Raw genomic sequence first — 17500 nt, 5'->3', positions numbered from 1 at the left:
CCCTTCTGACGTGAGCTATTCCATCACGCAGACAAACTCTCCGTGACTCTGTTGCCAGGGGGACTCATTTTGGCGGTGCTCTGGCCCCACCAGGCCCCTTCACCTTCTCTGTTTCTCTCACCATTTCACAGCCGTCTCTCTCTCTCTCTCTCTCGCTCCACCCTCTCACACCTTTTGGCTTTCTCTCACCCTCTCAGAGCTGTCTCTCACCCTATCAGACCCTTCTCTCTCCGCCCCTCCGAGACGTGCATCTCATTCACTCACTGGTGGCAAAGATCACACTTTCTTAGCAACACTCACACACCGACACACACAACGACACACACACACCGACACACACGCGCACACACACACTCCTGCTTAGACACACAGATTGAGATAGATATGTATTGACTAGATGTCAGGCAGCTACCTGATAAACTTTATATGCTGTGTGAATCGGCCCTCTGAGTATAACCTCTTTTTATCTGTTCCTTATTACAGGATTCTTATCATGTATTCAATGTGTGGTTCTAAAGAATTTGAAACATTGCTGGGTCTTAATCATGAATAAATATTTACATTGGTAAATGATCACAACAATATGCACATTGATCACATTAGAGATTAGAAAGGTTAGATGGAGTAAAACTATAAAGTACCCTTCTCTCTCTACCACGTTCTCAAGAATTGTTTCTCCCTCTTTCTATCTCTCTCGCCTCTTTTTCTGTAGATATCTGTCAGTCAATCTGTTTCTGTTATTTCTCTCTCTCTCTCTCTCTCTCTCTCTCTCTCTCTCTCTCTCTCTCTCTCTCTCTCTCTCTCTCTCTCTCTCTCTCTCTCTCTCTCTCTCTCTCTCTCTCTCTCTCTCTCTCTCTCTCTCTCTCTCTCTCTCTCTCATGACCCCAATTCCAATTCTGTCTGGCAGCTGGTTCTCATGCATCTGGAGCCTGTCATGAATCTGGCAGAATGTACCACTCTCTCTCCCTCTCTCTATCACCCTCTCTCTCCCCCTCTATCTCTCTCTATCTGCGATTACCTTCTGTTCAGTGTGTATCCACAGTAATGGGTGTCATCAGTGTTATGTGTAAAACAAACAGGAACAATACCCAAGTGTCTCCATAATGTTCCAACAAAACTGGATCCACAAATAAATTGTGTGAAACAGGGAGCCAGGCATCCATGTGTCTAGTCTTACCGGGACTATTTGTATTGTAATGTACATTCACAATGTATTGAACGACATTGTAGTGAGCTTACTAGCCGCCAGTGTGCTTAGTTGTCAAACTGAAGAATTGCAACAGAAGGACACAAAGACCCTCAGTTGTTGATTTCAATCATTATGTCATGATGAGACACCTCGTCAACAAAGAAATAAAGAGCCAAATTAAAAATATGATTGCCTACTAATTTACTCTAATGCCGCCTCTTTATTTCTTGTTTCAAAAGTATAGTGTTGAAACGGAACTACAGTCAATAAATGTGGTCCTTTAGAATCAGATAAGCATAAAAAATGTAACTAAGAAAAACATAGGGCTGGCACTATTTTATTAATCTAATGGCCATAAAAGCTCTGGAAACTGACTGAGACAACCAAACCATCTCTCCTCGTTACTCTGCACAAAGCACGGAGTGGCATGCAAGACGTTGTCGGTACCCCATCATTAAAAAGGGATTTATCACATCGGTAGGCAAACATCACTCCAAATGAACGACGGCAACTACAAAGATGACAATATAATTTCCCACCTCGAAAACGCGTGCATACATTTTCCACATAGACTCGACCTGTGACTGACATGTGTATGTGCTCTGAGATACACGCGTTATGTGTTTGTGTGTGTGGTGACGCACAATCTTTTTGTGTCGCCCTGACGAACGCGGGCATGCTTATGAGGTGAAAAAAATAAAACGTTGACCTTTTGCCAACCCGTGCAGCCACGTCGTAATAATAATAATGGCTGACCGCAGATGAAGGGGAGGAAGAGGATGTGGACGGTGGGCAAACAGAGGAGCGACACGGCTGATAGGCCAATTAAACGCTAAAGGTTATACGACAGAAGCAGCCACTGTAATGGGAAGGAGGGCAGCTAATAAGTATTTCTTAATTCGGGAATGAGTTGGGAGCAACATTGATGAGTGTGCATTCGACTGAAAGAGGAAAAAGAAAGTGTAGGGTGCAGTTCTTACACACCTCATCGAATAGTGAGCTGTGTTTTGTTTTTGGATGACTTTAATTTGAATGCCTTTATGGTTGTGCTCTGTTTATAATTAAAGGCGTAAAATTCATGGTCTGTGGGTAGGTTTATAAAGTGTGGACTTCAGGATTTCAATGTCATCAATTGCAATAATGATGCAACTTTACAGTCTGTCTTGAATAACGTAAATCAAAAACACACACATGTCTCTTAGTGTGTGTCTCTAATTGTGTGTTTCTTTATGTGTGTGTATCTCTACGTGTCTTTGTGTGCATGTGTGTTTCTACGTGTGTGTGTCTCTATGTGTGTGTGTGTGTGTCTCTGTGTGTGTGTCTCTATGTGGGTATCTCGGTTGGTGTGTGTCAATTTGCGTGTGTCTCTATGTTTGTGTGTGTGTGCGTGTGTCTCTATGTGTGTCTCTATGTGTGTATATGTGTGTTTGTGTATGTGTCTCTGTGCGTGTGTCTCTTTGTTTGTGTATGTTTCTGTGTGTGTTTGTGTATGTGTGTGTGTGTATCTCTATGTGCGTGTATCTCTGTGTGTATATGTGTGTGTCTGTGTGTGTTTCTATGTGTGTGTGTGTGTGTCTCTATGTGTGTGTGTCTCTATGTGTGTGTGTGTGTGTGTGTGTGTGTTTCTCTATGTGTGTTTGTGTGCAGGTCAATAGCAGGTCAATAGGAGGATGGATGTGATGGGGGCCGGTGTGGGGGGGGGGGGGGGGGGGGGGGGGGGGGGGGTTGATGAATGGGTCTCTGATGAGATGCAGCGCGGCTCGGCGCTCTGAGGTCCAGCTTGGCCCCAGCCCAACGCCCGGCACAATCATTACATCACCGCATGGATCACAGCCAAAGGCCACACTGATTGCCTCTGGGAAAAAGGTGTGCATTCGTGAGCATGCATTTGTCTTTGTGCATATTCTCTCTCTCTCTCTCTCTCTCTCTCTCTCTCTCTCTCTCTCTCTCTCTCTCTCTCTCTCTCTCTCTCTCTCTCTCTCTCGAGCTAGCCAAGTTTGATTTTCCCAGATGATTTTCCGTTCGGATTATGTGTGGGATATTTTTTCCTTTCGCTTTTTTCCTTTAAGCTCGTCGAGGGAGAAAAATTGCAGGCTGGGTGGAAAGTGAAATAAAGTGATAACGGCGAAAAGTCAACAAGAGTGCGTCTGTAGGGTATAGAAGTCTTTGAGACAAGAGAGAGTGTCAAGTCAAACATTCTCCGGGGTATTTAGGAGGGCTTTTGATGCAATTGCTTTCACTTTCCGAGAGCCATAACGTTCGCCTGAAAGTAGAACTGCCGTGTTTAAAACATGCGTGATAGCCTTAGCCTCTGCAGATTTATTCTTTGCACGGAGGGGCGGATAGACCAGCCGCGGGGCATGGATGCATGATGGATGAGACCAGGATGAAACACTGTCCAAATCGTACACTAAACGTAAATAGCAACAGCCTTACTAAAGCCATCTTTGTCTCCCATCTCCTCCTCAATTGATGGGGCGACACAGTCGCGTTCAGGACCACGGACAGCTCCACAGAGCGCCACGGTCATCATCGGCTTGGATGAATGGAGTGTGTTTGTGTAGTGCTCGGTGCTTTTCTAATGCATGGACACACACAACCCATGCATACACACATTCACAGCCATACGCAGACTCAGCCACTGGGCCTTCTCCGAGCCGGGAGAGGGTTAGGGATCACCGCAATACGTAGAACAGAGAAACCAAGGAATCCAACCAGCAACAGTTTTCAGTCGTAAACGACACTTTGTTCTTGTTATTTTGAATGTCATCTATGTGTTACTTGTTTCCATTCATAAATAAATCAGTTTCATTGTCGAGAGTATATCAAGTCGTAGTGAAGTATTACCTTTAGTGAGTGCAGAAAAAACACATAAATCATGTTTTGTACGACATTGGGGTGCTTGCGATCACATTGTGCTGATATGTCGGTTCTATTGTCCTCAGAAAGTGCAGAATACATGATTTGAGTAGCAGAGCAAGTTCTTTTTGCAAAATATCCTCCTTTTTTACTACATGGGGATCTAGATTGACTATACCATCACACACACAAACACACACGCACACACAGACCCACACACACACACAACCACAAACACTCTCTACAAGCACGCAAAACCTTCCGCTTTTTCTACTATATGGGGATCTAAAGAGGGTGTGACTTTGGGTTGAATTTGGTTCTGCCGTACCTACAACTACGAACAGAGAGGTGGCAATTTCACTAAGACTGCAGGGGAAGCTTGGCTTCCCCTAACATTTCAAATATTAAATGGTCAAATATATACGGTTGTGTTAACATTTCATTGACAAAGAATGTGTTAAAACGCGTCCATCGACTTCAATGGGGCTGCATAGAACAGAAGGTCATTGGATAATGCTGCGATTATGTCACTCCTACGGACACTTGTCCCACGGACACAAGCGTCTCTGGGGGTCAATGGAGGAGTGGGCTAGCTTGGACGCTGGGCTTCTACGTGATGATTGGAGGATCTGCGAAAGATTGAGTTGCCGTTTGATTGACAGCGATTTTGAACTATTAAACGTCGCCGGAGCTCTCTTTAGTCCTCAGTCCCATCGCAGATTTTGCAAGCGAATCGAAAGACAAACTGCAACCTATTTCTTGAGATTTGCTTGGCGAAATTGCTTGACAATTTTCATCGCACACAATTCCTTTTTTCAGTTTGACACATTTCCTTGTGAGAATTTCCCTCCATTTGATATCGTTTTGGTAGTTGGCCATCACTCTGATTCAGGGAGCCTGAGGTCTGAACTTCAACTCCTGTATTCAGATCAGGACTTGGAGGGTGACAGGAGAAAATGGGATTTCTTGGTGTTCCTTAAAGACATGTGCAAGGCCTCAGCTTTACAAAATGTTCTCATTAGTGGCAACATTTGGAGCTACAACTGCAGGGGTAGAAAGGAGCTTCTCCTGTTTAAAGTGGCTCAAGTCCTACACGCGTAGCACAATAGACCAAGGCCGTACAAGCAGCCTAGCTCTGCTGGCCATTTAGAGGACAATGGTAGTCACTGGAAAAGACAGCCAGTGGGTGTGACAGGGTCACAGAGCATTTCCTTGAAAAGGAACAGAGAGCAGAATTTACATAAAATAAATTGACCAATGCTATGATGCAGGCAGAAAAGGAGCTTCCCCTCTTCGAAAGACCAGCAGCCGCCGCTGGAACAGAGAGGTGGTTTTAAAGTTTCTAAATGTTGGCTTGTATTTGTTCCTCTTTACTACTACTCGTAGCAGTGGTGGTGGGCCTCCGCAGAGGAATCAGGGAAATGTCAGAGATGCTCACTCTGAACAACACTACTGTTCCCAGGGGCCCACTGACCTCCCCTAAACAGACTGCCCTCCTGTCTCATTATCTTCTATGCTCTCTCTCTCTCATTCTCTCTCTCTCTCTCTCTCTCTCATTCTCTCTCTCTCTCTCTCTCTCTCTCTCTCTCTCTCTCTCTCTCTCTCTCTCTCTCTCTCTTGTGTGCTTTTCTCTCCCTCATTCTCTCTCCCTCTTGCACTCTCACCTCATTCTTCCTCTCTCCATCTATTGCTCTCTCTCTCTCCACTCACTCCCTTTTGCTCTCTTGCCCCCCTTCTCTTCCTCTCCCCCCCTCTCTCTCTGGCTGTCTGTCTCTCTCCCCCACCCCCACCCACCTCTCTCTCCTCACTGTCCATTCCGTTGCTTTGATCTAGACTGCGTCAAGTCTTAATTCATGTCCAAATTTGTCTTTTCCCGGACCAAATTACAATATTTCCAGTATTTAAATGCCCTGCTTAACCACAGGTTCAGAGTCAGAATCACTTCAATGTGTGATCAGACGTAAGAATAAATGTAATACCCGTTTGAAATAGTTTTAACCAAGAGACGCAGCTAAAATGTGTGAATGTTTATGAACATAACCACAGAAAATTGAATAACGCTTCTGGTAAGAAACACAGTGCTTAAAAGGCTGTTAAAACACCCCACTGCGGTGGGGATATTAGGCAGCCATGTAAATATGCATTAAGATCCAATTAAAAAATGAATACGAAACTAAGGGCCCAGTATGGACTAAAGAGCCAGCTACTCTCCCTCCAAATCTCTCTCCGTCTCTCTCTCTCTCTCTTCACTTCTCCCCTCTAGAATAGACTCTCTATCATCCCCCCCCCTCTATCCCTCTGATTAGGGTAATGACTGGTGCTCGGACTATTAGGGTCCGGATTTAACTGGAACATTAAACAAATAAGGACAAACTTACACACATATTAACGCACATGCATGCACACACACACACACACACACACACACACACACACACACACACACACACACACACACACACACACACACACACACACACACACACACACACACACACACACACACACACACACACACAAACACTCTATAGCTCTCTTTCTCTGATGTTAGCCTTTTGGAATCCTCATGACTCCACTCCCCTTTATTTACCTCTCTAGAATTTTCTCTAGGATGATGTCACCGATATTATTCATCAGTTTGTGAGTGTATGTATAGAGAATATTACTTTGTCTTTAATATGTTTTTAAACCATGTCCTTCTTATGGTTTAGGTTGTCTAGGGTTGAATGCTGAACATTCCCAAGGAATCACTGCCAAGTGTATGTGTTTATATGTGTATGTGGTGTGTGTATGTATATGTGTGTGTGTGTGTGTGTGTGTGTGTGTGTGTGTGTGTGTGTGTGTGTGTGTGTGTGTGTGTTTGCGTGTGTGCGTGCGTGCGTGTGTGTGTGTTTCTGTGTGTGTATGTCACGTTGGTGCAACTACATTTAAAAGGCTAGCCTGGCTCCGCCCGTCTAAGTACTTCCGCTCAATTTGAATTTCCCTTCAGTACTAGGTCTGGACCTGCTGCATGTAATTTGGTTTTCTGGTGCCGCCCAATCAGCGAACAGAGGGCGTGTCTGAGAACAATGACGATAAAGTCGTACGCCAGTTTGAGTTGTTGTTGTAGGTCGGTAGTTGATTTACAATGTGCAATTTTTCCCTGATAAATTAAATTCGACGAACAAAACCTGCAGCTGTTGTTGACGGACATTTTCGTGCAGACGCGCAAGGTGTTTGGTTTGTGTACAACCTGCGCGTGATTCCCGGCGCATGACATACATCACAACCAAACGTTAGCGATTGGTTATGGCAGATCCAGAGTGGCACTGGGCAGATCCAATCATTTTAAACTTCAACAGACACCCGCCTTCAAGTGAGTTAACGTTTGTCAATTGATTAGGTCCAGACTCTCTGTACAAATGAAATTAAATGAAGTGAAGTACGAGAGTCTGGTAGAACCAGGCTATTAAAAGGCTGGACTGATGGTAGCATTTAGAAACTGACTCAGAACAAAAGAAAATCTGGTGAAAAACCTGAGTGAGAGACAATGGCAGAGAATGAGAGGGACCTTTAGAGAGCTCCTTGGGCATAGGTTGATATAAAGCGTGGGCATACACACAAACACACACACACACACACACACACACACACACACACACACACACACACACACACACACACACACACACACATACACATAAACACACACACACACACACACACACACACACACACACACACACACACACACACACACACACACACACACACACACACACTTCCGCCATACAATCGACCCTCAGTGGCTATCTTTATTTCTCCATGGACCATCTGACAGCGAGGTGTGCGTTTTTTTTGTTATCCATTTACTTTTACCAGGACGGCAGATGGTCAGCAGTCATTCAACACCATGGTTGTTTATGTCTCTCTCTCTGCCTCCGTTTAAAGGGTATTTATTTTTGCAAATGGAGATTGGACAGACAGAGAGAAGAGAGAGAGAGAGAGAGAGAGAGAGAGAGAGAGAGAGAGAGAGAGAGAGAGAGAGAGAGAGAAATACACAGATACTGTATATATGGTAGAATATAAATCATTGGTGAGCTTGGCCATTGTTCTGACACAACTCTACACAACACATACCGTGCAGCAATTACCCCTGCAGACAGATTTACTACACCGTCACGCACACAAACACACACACATAAGCACAACCACACACACACACACCGAGGGGGTTACACATGGATGCTCTCAACAGCCATTCCTCCAGGTAACACGTGTCTCTCCATCTGTGTCTCTGAGCGCTGTACGCCAGCCAACTCCATGAACACAACATTCTTGCCCTGGGCGTCTTTGACACAAGCCCGCGTGAGGCGGAGCGGTGCGTGCCTTCACACCGTAGCGGTACATATCTGCATTGCTATCGGTACGGAGGAGGGGACATGGTTGCATGGCAACCAGACAACGTGCTCATAAAGAATGATTGACAAGGGAGGGTTATCTGAGCTAAGGTGCACCTTTTTCTGGCAGGACACAGAAAAAGGGGAGGATCCATCCAAACATGTGTTTTAAATGATATTTGAAGCACGGACACATGTTTTGTTCTAGACGTGCGCTTCTTAACGTTTCTTCTCTGAATACAGATTTTTACTGGTTCTCTATGTGGTCCTTGTGCAGCTCCACCTGTTAAGCATGGTAAAAAATGTATCCACAAATGGTTTTTAAAGATGGTTAGAAAGAAGCAACCACCGAAAATATTTTGGTTGGCGTTAATGACAATCTGGTATCCCTATTGGCCGATCAGGTGTGTCAATCTAGAAGGAAGGCAGTTCTCTGCTCTCTAATCCCGGGAGACAGTGGAGAGCTGTGGACGTTTCCTCACATTGATGGTGGAGAAGGAGCTTGTGGCTTAACCATCTCCAACAATCTAATCAGGGTGCGCTCCGAGTCAGGGACATCTACACACTGTTTTCATCTCGCGCTTGTCCCACGAAACGTAATTGCTTCAGAAGAAATTTTGCTTTTACTAATTGCTGATAGGTAATTTCAAACTGATAGGTGACTTCAAACTTAATAAGCTTGGCTATGAGCTATGTTGGAAATTATTATGAGATATAATTTGTAAAGAGTGCAGGCCATGAGATGGTGTACACAACATTTGTTTCTTATGGTCGTTGTCTCTCGCAGCTGAGTGTTTATAGGTCGACCGCACATTTCCAAATGTTGGAGCGAGCTCTCTTCCGACTTTCCTCCCCCCCCCCTCTGTCTCTCTCTCACTCTCTCTCTCTCTCTCACTCTCTCTCTCTCTCTGTCTCTCTCTCTTTCTCTCTCCCTCTCCTTGCCATATCTAATCTCCTGTGAATCCTGTAGTACCTCCATGCTGCGTTTCCAAACCCGATTCTATCCCCGCCTTCTCTTATCTCGCTATGTCCCATGTCCCCAGGCCCTCTTCCTGTCATATCTCTGTCGTCATACATGCCCCTCGTCGTTCTTTCCTTTTTCCGCTCCCCCTCGATGGACAACGGAGGAACAGATCTCCCTGGAGCTGTGGGTCGGGAATGGCGACAAACTTTTTACTATTGACACCTGTCTCACAGGACGTGTGACGGAGAGAGAGAAAGAGAGGCGAGACAAGAGAGAGTGAAAGGGAGAGAAAGATATATATATATACATATATATACATATATATCTTGCATCCAGCGCAATTGACTTTCTACACTGACGCATGTGTCGTTGCTAGTTTGCAACTGGCGCAGAGCGTTCTTTTCCCTCCACCGCCATGCGTCGGTATGTTAGGGAATGATCTTGGGCCCCAAGGGGCGGTTCGGCGAAAGGAGGAGGCGTGTTCTGGCGCAAACGTTCCCTGGGGCTATTTTGCAGTTTCAGAAAACAATTACACCACTAACCAGGAAATACCTGGTTTAGGGACCTATTTTAACGGTCTGAAACACAAGTGAGAAGCGTCAAACGCAAGTAGCTTTGTGGGCGGTTCTATGGCGATGTTGTTATTTTACCGGCGGATAATTGACTCTGTGATTTGGGCGTAACGTGCAATAAACCAATGAGAGTGCCATCTCCCATCCCCTTAAAGAGCCATGAGCGCATTTTAATCTGACGAGTTGATATTTTGACAGCGCGTTTGCAGGCTCCGATGAGACAGATGCACGACCACATGAATTTCAAACTACAAATGGCTCAGTTTATAGCGAAATAATATGGCCTAATTCACACATGGAATAGCTTCCTCAAATAAATTTCGGCAAAGAAAACTTAACACACATATGATGTTCGGTAACTGTTCTATTTTATGATATACGCAAGTTCTATTTAATGATATACGCAATACATTAACAAACATAGTTTCTTACCAGTATTGTATGCATTATCATTATTGACTTGTGTTCCTAATATGCATGCGTCCCCCCGTTAATATACATTGCCATGGACTGTATTATGCGTTACGTGTTTAGTTTGCGTGTGTTTAAACAGATGGACGCACACACGCGCGCCCGCATTCATTTATTATTTTACACATACACACACTCGTGCACACATTCATTCATTCTTTCTAACTTGCGGTAAAACAATGTTTTCTCACAATCAAATACTCATCAATCCTAAAAGTGATGGGCTTGCACAAGATGTCTGTGTACGGTGTTTGCAGATGCATTGATTTAAAAGTACAACTTATTACCGCTGTATCAGCTGTTCTTTCCCAAATAATTTACCAAGAATGTGTGGCTAGGTAGATGAGAAGCAAAGTGTATGCGCGAGGTACATGCGCCAGTGTAGAAAGTCAATTGCGCTGGATGCAAGATAGGGCCCTTAAAGGCAGTGGCGCGTTGTTCAGATGCTATTTTAAGGGCACATGCATAATGTTGCTTGTGCACCTCGCGCATACACTTTGCTTCTCTCATCTACCTCGCCACACATACTTGGTAAATTATTTGGGAAAGAACAGCTGAAAACACCGTACAGCAAACACATATTTTCTTAACACAGACATCGTGTACAAGCCCATAACTTTTAGGACTGATGAGTATTTGATTGTGAGAAAACATTGTTTTACCACGAGTGAGTGTTAAAAAGAATGAATGAATACGGGGGGATGTGTGTGTATGTGTAAAAATGTATGAATGCGGGCGCGCTTGTGTGCGTCCATCTGTTTAAACACACGCAAACTAAACACGTATTGCATAATACAGTCCATGGCAATGTATATTAACACATGGGGGTACACATGCTTATTAGGAACACAATAATGTAACGATAATGCATACAATACTGGTAAACGACGTTTGTTAATTATTATTGCGTGTATCATTAAATAGAACCACAGTTACCGCATATCATAGGCGTGTTTAGTTTTCTTTGCCGAAATTTATTTGAGGACTCAGTATTTCTGTAGTTGTGGAAGAAAATGCTATTCCATGTGTGAATTAGGCCATATTATTTGGCCATAAACTGAACCATTTGAATTTAAAAATTCATGTGGTCATGCATCCGTCTCATCGGAGACTGCAGACGCGCTGTCAAAATATCAACTCGTCAGTTTCAAATGCGCTCATGGCTCTTAAAGGGGATGGGAGATGGCACTGTCATTGGTTTATTGCACGTTACGCCCAAACCACACCTACAGGTAATTAGGCTACTTCAGACCAACCCTTTTTAGATTTGCGTCGGGCGCAAGAGTCATTTATCCGCCGGTGAAATAGCAACATCGCCATAGAACCGCCCACAAGGCTTCTTGCGTTTGGCGCTTCTCACTTGCGTTTCAGGCGGTTAAAATAGGGCCCGGAGTCTCTGCAGCAAATGCCCAACTCAGAGGAGGTTAACTGAGAGAAATGGGGCCAGGGCGTCTAGCTCAGGGCCTGCCTACCGGTAGACTTGCGGACATTGAGATATCGAACCCAATGCTGTGGAATCAGGTCTTATTTCTCTCGGCCTCCATCCCTCTCTTTCCCGCCGTAAAACTGTTTGACTTGCGGTCGTACGATACATCACCTTTTTTATGTCCCTTTTACGGGCAGACATAAAAAGACAAAGAGAGTCATTTAAAAGCCATGTTGGGGTACTTGGCCCGGCGCCGCCTGACCGTGTACAACATCTCTCCGCACACACAAACGTCCCCTCTTGACGTTTCAATTAAAACCCTCACACCTTCCTGTTTGAGATGAGGCGCCGTACAAAAGACGTTGTTCTGTCCCCGAGCGCCTGTGATTTAGCGTGCAGTTCAAACAATAACACAAATTGGATTTGCATGGTGAACCTTCATTTCTGGGGGAATCCCCCAAAAGGAATTGTTTAGTTTTGCCGTTTTGTCCTTGAGCACACACGCACTAACCGACACATACACACGCACACACACACACACAAACACACACGCACGCAATAGCCAACACATACACACGCACGCACCGACACACACACTAGCCAACACATACAGACACACATACACACACACGTACCAACACACACACAGACACAAACGCAAATACACACACACACACACAAACACACACACACATAAACACAAAAACACACACATAGAGACTCACACACACACACTGTACAGTGGCGGGGTCTATTGTTAGAATGGTGTGAAATACGTATTGAGGGCACAAAAAAACCCCAGAATTTTTTAATTTCTTAATTTCTTCTGCTGCTTATGCTTTTGGACTTGGACTGGGTTGAATGATTGAGGGGAGGAAATTAACTCATCTAAGCAGATTATGATAATCACATTCTAAGGGCTGACAGCCTCACGGAATCCTCACAACTTACTTAGAGAATCCCATCAGAGAGGATGTGAGGCTGTGGTAGTCGTACCAACATTGTGCCTGCAGGTACTTCTGGGGTCGTGAACACTCCTTATTGACCTCACTGGCTTCGTGAACTGGACCACTCCTCCCAAAGCAGGGAGTCAAAAATTACCGGGGATCAACTTTTCACTTGACACAGGTAGAGCAAGGCATTAACCCTGCCGGGGTTAGGAGTCTGATTATCACTGGTAGAGCAAGGCATTAACCCTGCCGAGGTTAGGAGTCTGATTATCACTGGTAGAGCAAGGCATTAACACTGCCGGGGTTAGGAGTAGTCTGATTACCACTGGTAGAGCAAGGCATTAACACTGCCGGGGTTAGGAGTCGGATTCCAACTGGGGAACTACCCAGCTAACAATGTACACACACTCATATATCGGTATTGTGAAACAATACATGAAACGTATCCTAGCTATCTTTATAGTACACGGGGAATGGATTAACCTAGTGATTGTTAGTGCTTGGCACTTGGTTCTATGAACATCCTTACTGTACTGACAGCGATATGTTGTTTCTCTTTCTTCTGACAAATGTACTTATTGTAAGTCGCTTTGGATAAAAGCGTCTGCTAAATGCCCTAAATGTAAATGTAAATTGAAAACAATGTAAATGTGTAATGTAAACACAATGGGCTTCAAGGTTCTTATGTGTGTGTATGTGTGTGTGTGTGTGTGTGTGTGTGTGTGTGTGTGTGTGTGTGTGTGTGTGTGTGTGTGTGTGTGTGTGTGTGTGTGTGTGTGTGTGTGTGTGTGTGTGTGTGCGCGTGTAAGCTGTATGTGTATGTGACAGAGAGCAGTGAGAGTGGGGTGGGTTTAAGGGGGGGGGCAGTGTTTTAAGAACAACAAAGTGTTGTGTCCGTTCAGGGCTCGGGCGGGGCCGGCTGCTCCTAATCAGGGAGGACAGGGAGCGCTGGTAGCTAACACCTTAGCCCGCAGCATCTCACTATTTAGCCTTCAGTCTTTTAGTTTCAGTTTCCCTCTCTATCAATCCCTGTGTGGAGCTCATTCTCTCTTTCTCACTCTCTCTCTGTCTATTTCTCTGTATCCATCTTGCTTGCCCTACCCCTTTGATATTCCCTCTGTCTTGACAATCAAATGAAGAATCTGTGTTTTGCTAATCCCGGACATCAATAAGGATTAAATACAGCCCTGGTTTGGTGGAAAATTATACTGTAAATTGTGTGCGTCTGTCTGTGGACGGACGGTGAACACATGGGGATTAAGTGAATCATGAGCAGTTTTGCCTGCAGCACAGCTTCAAGTGATTTAGAGATCTGCTCAAGGATGCGTCGGTCGTCTCAGTGATGTACACAAACTGACATTTTTAAAAGGGTGAGCGTCAGTAAAATGTGTTTCTCTTCAATAGGTACAGTCGGCCTAAATATTGTGTACGGTTTTACGAACGTACGTAACTCTCGTTTTCACCTATTTTAAAGTGTTCGGGAACGTTTGAGAGGATTTGTATTGTATTAGTATGCAATCTACACATTGTATGAGTTGTCTTAGTCAAATCCCTGGAAAGGGCGGTCTATTCCACTAGCCTCTTTGTCGCCTTGAGCACAAAACAAAGCTTTAAACATTGAGAAGGGCGGCCATTTACAGATTTTACAAGCAAATTCCCGCTTTTGTGCTAAGGATTTTATGTCCTGATAAAGAAGTCCCACTTGCACTTGTCTTTCAATCACCATTTTGTTCTGTGTAAAACTTTCCCGCTCTTTTTTTCTGGCTCTAACGATGATATGGATCTCATCTCCTTTTTTATATTGTATTAATAAATACTACAATAAAGTTAAATAGCAGCTCTGGTTCAGCCGTGTTGTCTTCATTGGAACATATTTTCCCGTAAAGTTTATAGTTTAATGCTTAAGTAGTCTAAATAGGTATTTTGCACTAGTTTTGTAGATTTAGCCGTAAGCACATTAATGCTAGCCTATAAAAGGGACTATATGTTCTTTCTCGTTGGAGGTTGTTCAGTTTGCTGAGGTCGCACTTAAAAAATAAAATGAAAAACTTGCATCCTAAGGGGTTACGGTTTAACGTTTTAGCTTTAGCAGTCTAAATAGATATTTAGACCATTTTGTAAATTTAGCCATTAGCACTGTAATACCTAAAGGTAGGCTATGTTCTCGCTCGTTAAAGGTAATTTAGTGTCTCGTGGCCTCGCTGCTGATATGGCCGTTTTCAATGCTGGATTTATAAACGTTACCTATTATCAGGCTTCAAATCTACTTACTGACATTTACTCCATTTTCTGTTCAATTGAAACACACACCAATGTACACACACGCACGCAAATGCACACACACAAAAAAACACAAGACTCTTCGGAATGCCAATTGAACCCTCTGATCTGCGAGGGTGATGGAGGAAAGAATAGCACGGCAGTGTGACGTTTAAAAATAGTTCTAAAGGAGAAACAGGCATTCAAATATCCTCTTAATGCTTTTTCTCCCTGTTTTTTTTTAGTCGCTTCCTAGAGATGCGTGGGAGGAACCGGGGGTGAAGGTATGTTGGCGGAGGATGGGGGGGAGGTGGTGACATGACTAAAATGACGGAATGGTGTTCGCACCAGAATTTTTTATTGAAGGAGCATTTCTTTCTGTGGCTTCCTGAAGGGGGGGGGGGGAGGGCGTTCAAAGATTGAACGTCCGTGCGCATACTCGCTCTTGTGTGCGGGAGAGAGTGAGAGAGGGCAAGGTGGCATGGGTAGTGGGTAGTGCTGGCGACCTTGACTACCATCTCCACCCCCTCAGCCCGGGGTGGGGGGGGAATAGGTCACACACATCGGGAGAAAGTGACCTTTCTCCCGATGACAATTTCCTTGGCTGAGCCTGGCGTGTTACGAGACCAGGGGGGCAGTTGAGGCTTAGTCAACGGAGCTCTCTATCCGAACACAAGTATGTATACACCACTATATAACAAGTGGTGCAAAGCAGGGTGGGGGTGATGGTGGAGGTTGGCAGGGGTGTTCTCTGGCTAATGTATTCCCAAGGGCAGCGTCATTGTAATGAGCATGATCATCGCGCTGATGGGTCATGGTGATGATGTCCCTGTGTGTCTCTCTCTCTCTCTCTCTCTCTCTCTCTCTCTCTCTCTCTCTCTCTCTCTCTCTCTCTCTCTCTCTCTCCCTCTCTCTCTCTCTCTCTCTCTTTCTCTTTGACGGTCACTCTCGATCGCTCACACACATTTGATCTCGATTGCTCTCGCAAGCCATTATAAAATAAAGGTCAAGACCTCTGAGAGCGAGAGACACACATCGATGAATTCACACCCATACACACGCAGCTAACCGCAGGGAAGATGTCTTACAAATGGTTGCAAGGTAAGGTAAGGTAGGTGCTGTTCAAAATTACCTTTTCTGAACAAAGCAGTGGCCACAGAGTTTGGATAGGAAGTATGTACTGGTTCACAGGGGTAAGGAACGACCGGAACGGTTTTGTTTTGGATGGATGAGGTTGACATACTGAACACATGAAAGACCCAGTTCATATCGGTAATGATATTTCACAAATCCATGGCAGCAAGAGAAAGAGAGCGGGAACCTGGTGTCTCCTCCTACTCAAATTCATGTCTTTATGAATCACAGTAAATGTAAATCCCCCAAAAAGATTTTTTTGTGTGTTTCAAAACAAGAAAAAAAGGGAAAAACATGCAACAAAAATACCTTCGTCTCGAGGCTTGTTCATTGTAGCTTCCTCGTGTTTTTTTGTGAGTGGACCTAGGGTTAAGAAAAAAAGAAGGGGGGAAAAAGAGAAAAGAGAAAATTTCAAAAAAGATTACTGGCAAAAAACGAGTAAAAAAAAAGAATATCAAAAAAAGAAAAGAAGCAAGAGCAAAAAAAAGGACATATGAGTAAGAGTTCACGTTTCTTTATGGTCTGTTTGTCTTTCCCCCTTGTTAAAAAGAAAAATAGCACAAAAACAAAGGCATCACACACAGATTCATCACAAGAAAAGACACAAGATCAAAGAGAACCTAAAAGAAGTTTCTGGAAGCTTGGCAAGAAGAAAATGGCGTCTCTGATTGTTTCACTCCCTCCTTCAGTTTGCCTCCACGTGTCACCTTGTTTACATCTTTATTCATTCATTGGATTATTTGGTTTCATTTCCTGGTTTGGGTTGGTTTGGGGTGGGTGTGGGGAGATGGGGAGCGGGGGACTTATTCAAAACGAACAAGCAAAGAAGCGGACACCCATGGAACCCCCCACACCAAACACACACCTCTCCAAAATGGCCGCTGTGATCAAAAGCGCAGATACACTTTAGTTCTGTTGGTGTTTTTCTCCTTTTAATGAACCCACACAGAAGCAGAACATGGATGTTTTATTTGAGAGAACATTCATGAGGCTGGTTAAAAACATGGTTTCCCCCTGTCCTGGTAAACAATAACTGAAAGGTGATGTGGAGTGAAAGGTTTTAACTATAGAAGGCCACAGATGCAGTGCTTGCACATTTGTCTATGTGTGTGCGTGTGTGTGTGTTGTTAAAACCTTGAAAATGTGTTTGTGTGTACTGGTGGTACTGGTGTGTTATCCTTGTGGGGAGCGATTTCCTGTCTGTGTAAATAATTACAGCGAACCGCTGCGTTGCGTCAATTAAAAACTGACTGAAGGTAAAAGCGCGACCAGAGTGAAGGTAGTTGATCCTATGTAC

The 17500-nt window shown here is 44.3% G+C and overlaps 1 protein-coding gene across 1 annotated transcript in view; it reads right to left on the bottom strand.

Annotated features, from left to right (window-relative positions):
• The window catches only part of nlgn2a (neuroligin 2a), a 111988-nt gene that overhangs the window by 1897 nt on the left and 92591 nt on the right, over positions 1–17500 (bottom strand). Inside the window, exon 5 of the mRNA XM_030339083.1 lies at positions 16513–16566. Coding sequence (XP_030194943.1) covers positions 16513–16566 — 54 coding nt within the window. The remainder of the gene's footprint in view (positions 1–16512; positions 16567–17500) is intronic.

The sequence above is a fragment of the Gadus morhua genome, chromosome 17 (assembly GCF_902167405.1).
Source record: "Gadus morhua chromosome 17, gadMor3.0, whole genome shotgun sequence".
NCBI classification, from domain to species: Eukaryota; Metazoa; Chordata; class Actinopteri; order Gadiformes; family Gadidae; genus Gadus; species Gadus morhua.
The sequence above is the reverse complement of the archived record's forward strand: the minus strand, read 5'-3'. Positions and strand labels throughout refer to the sequence as shown.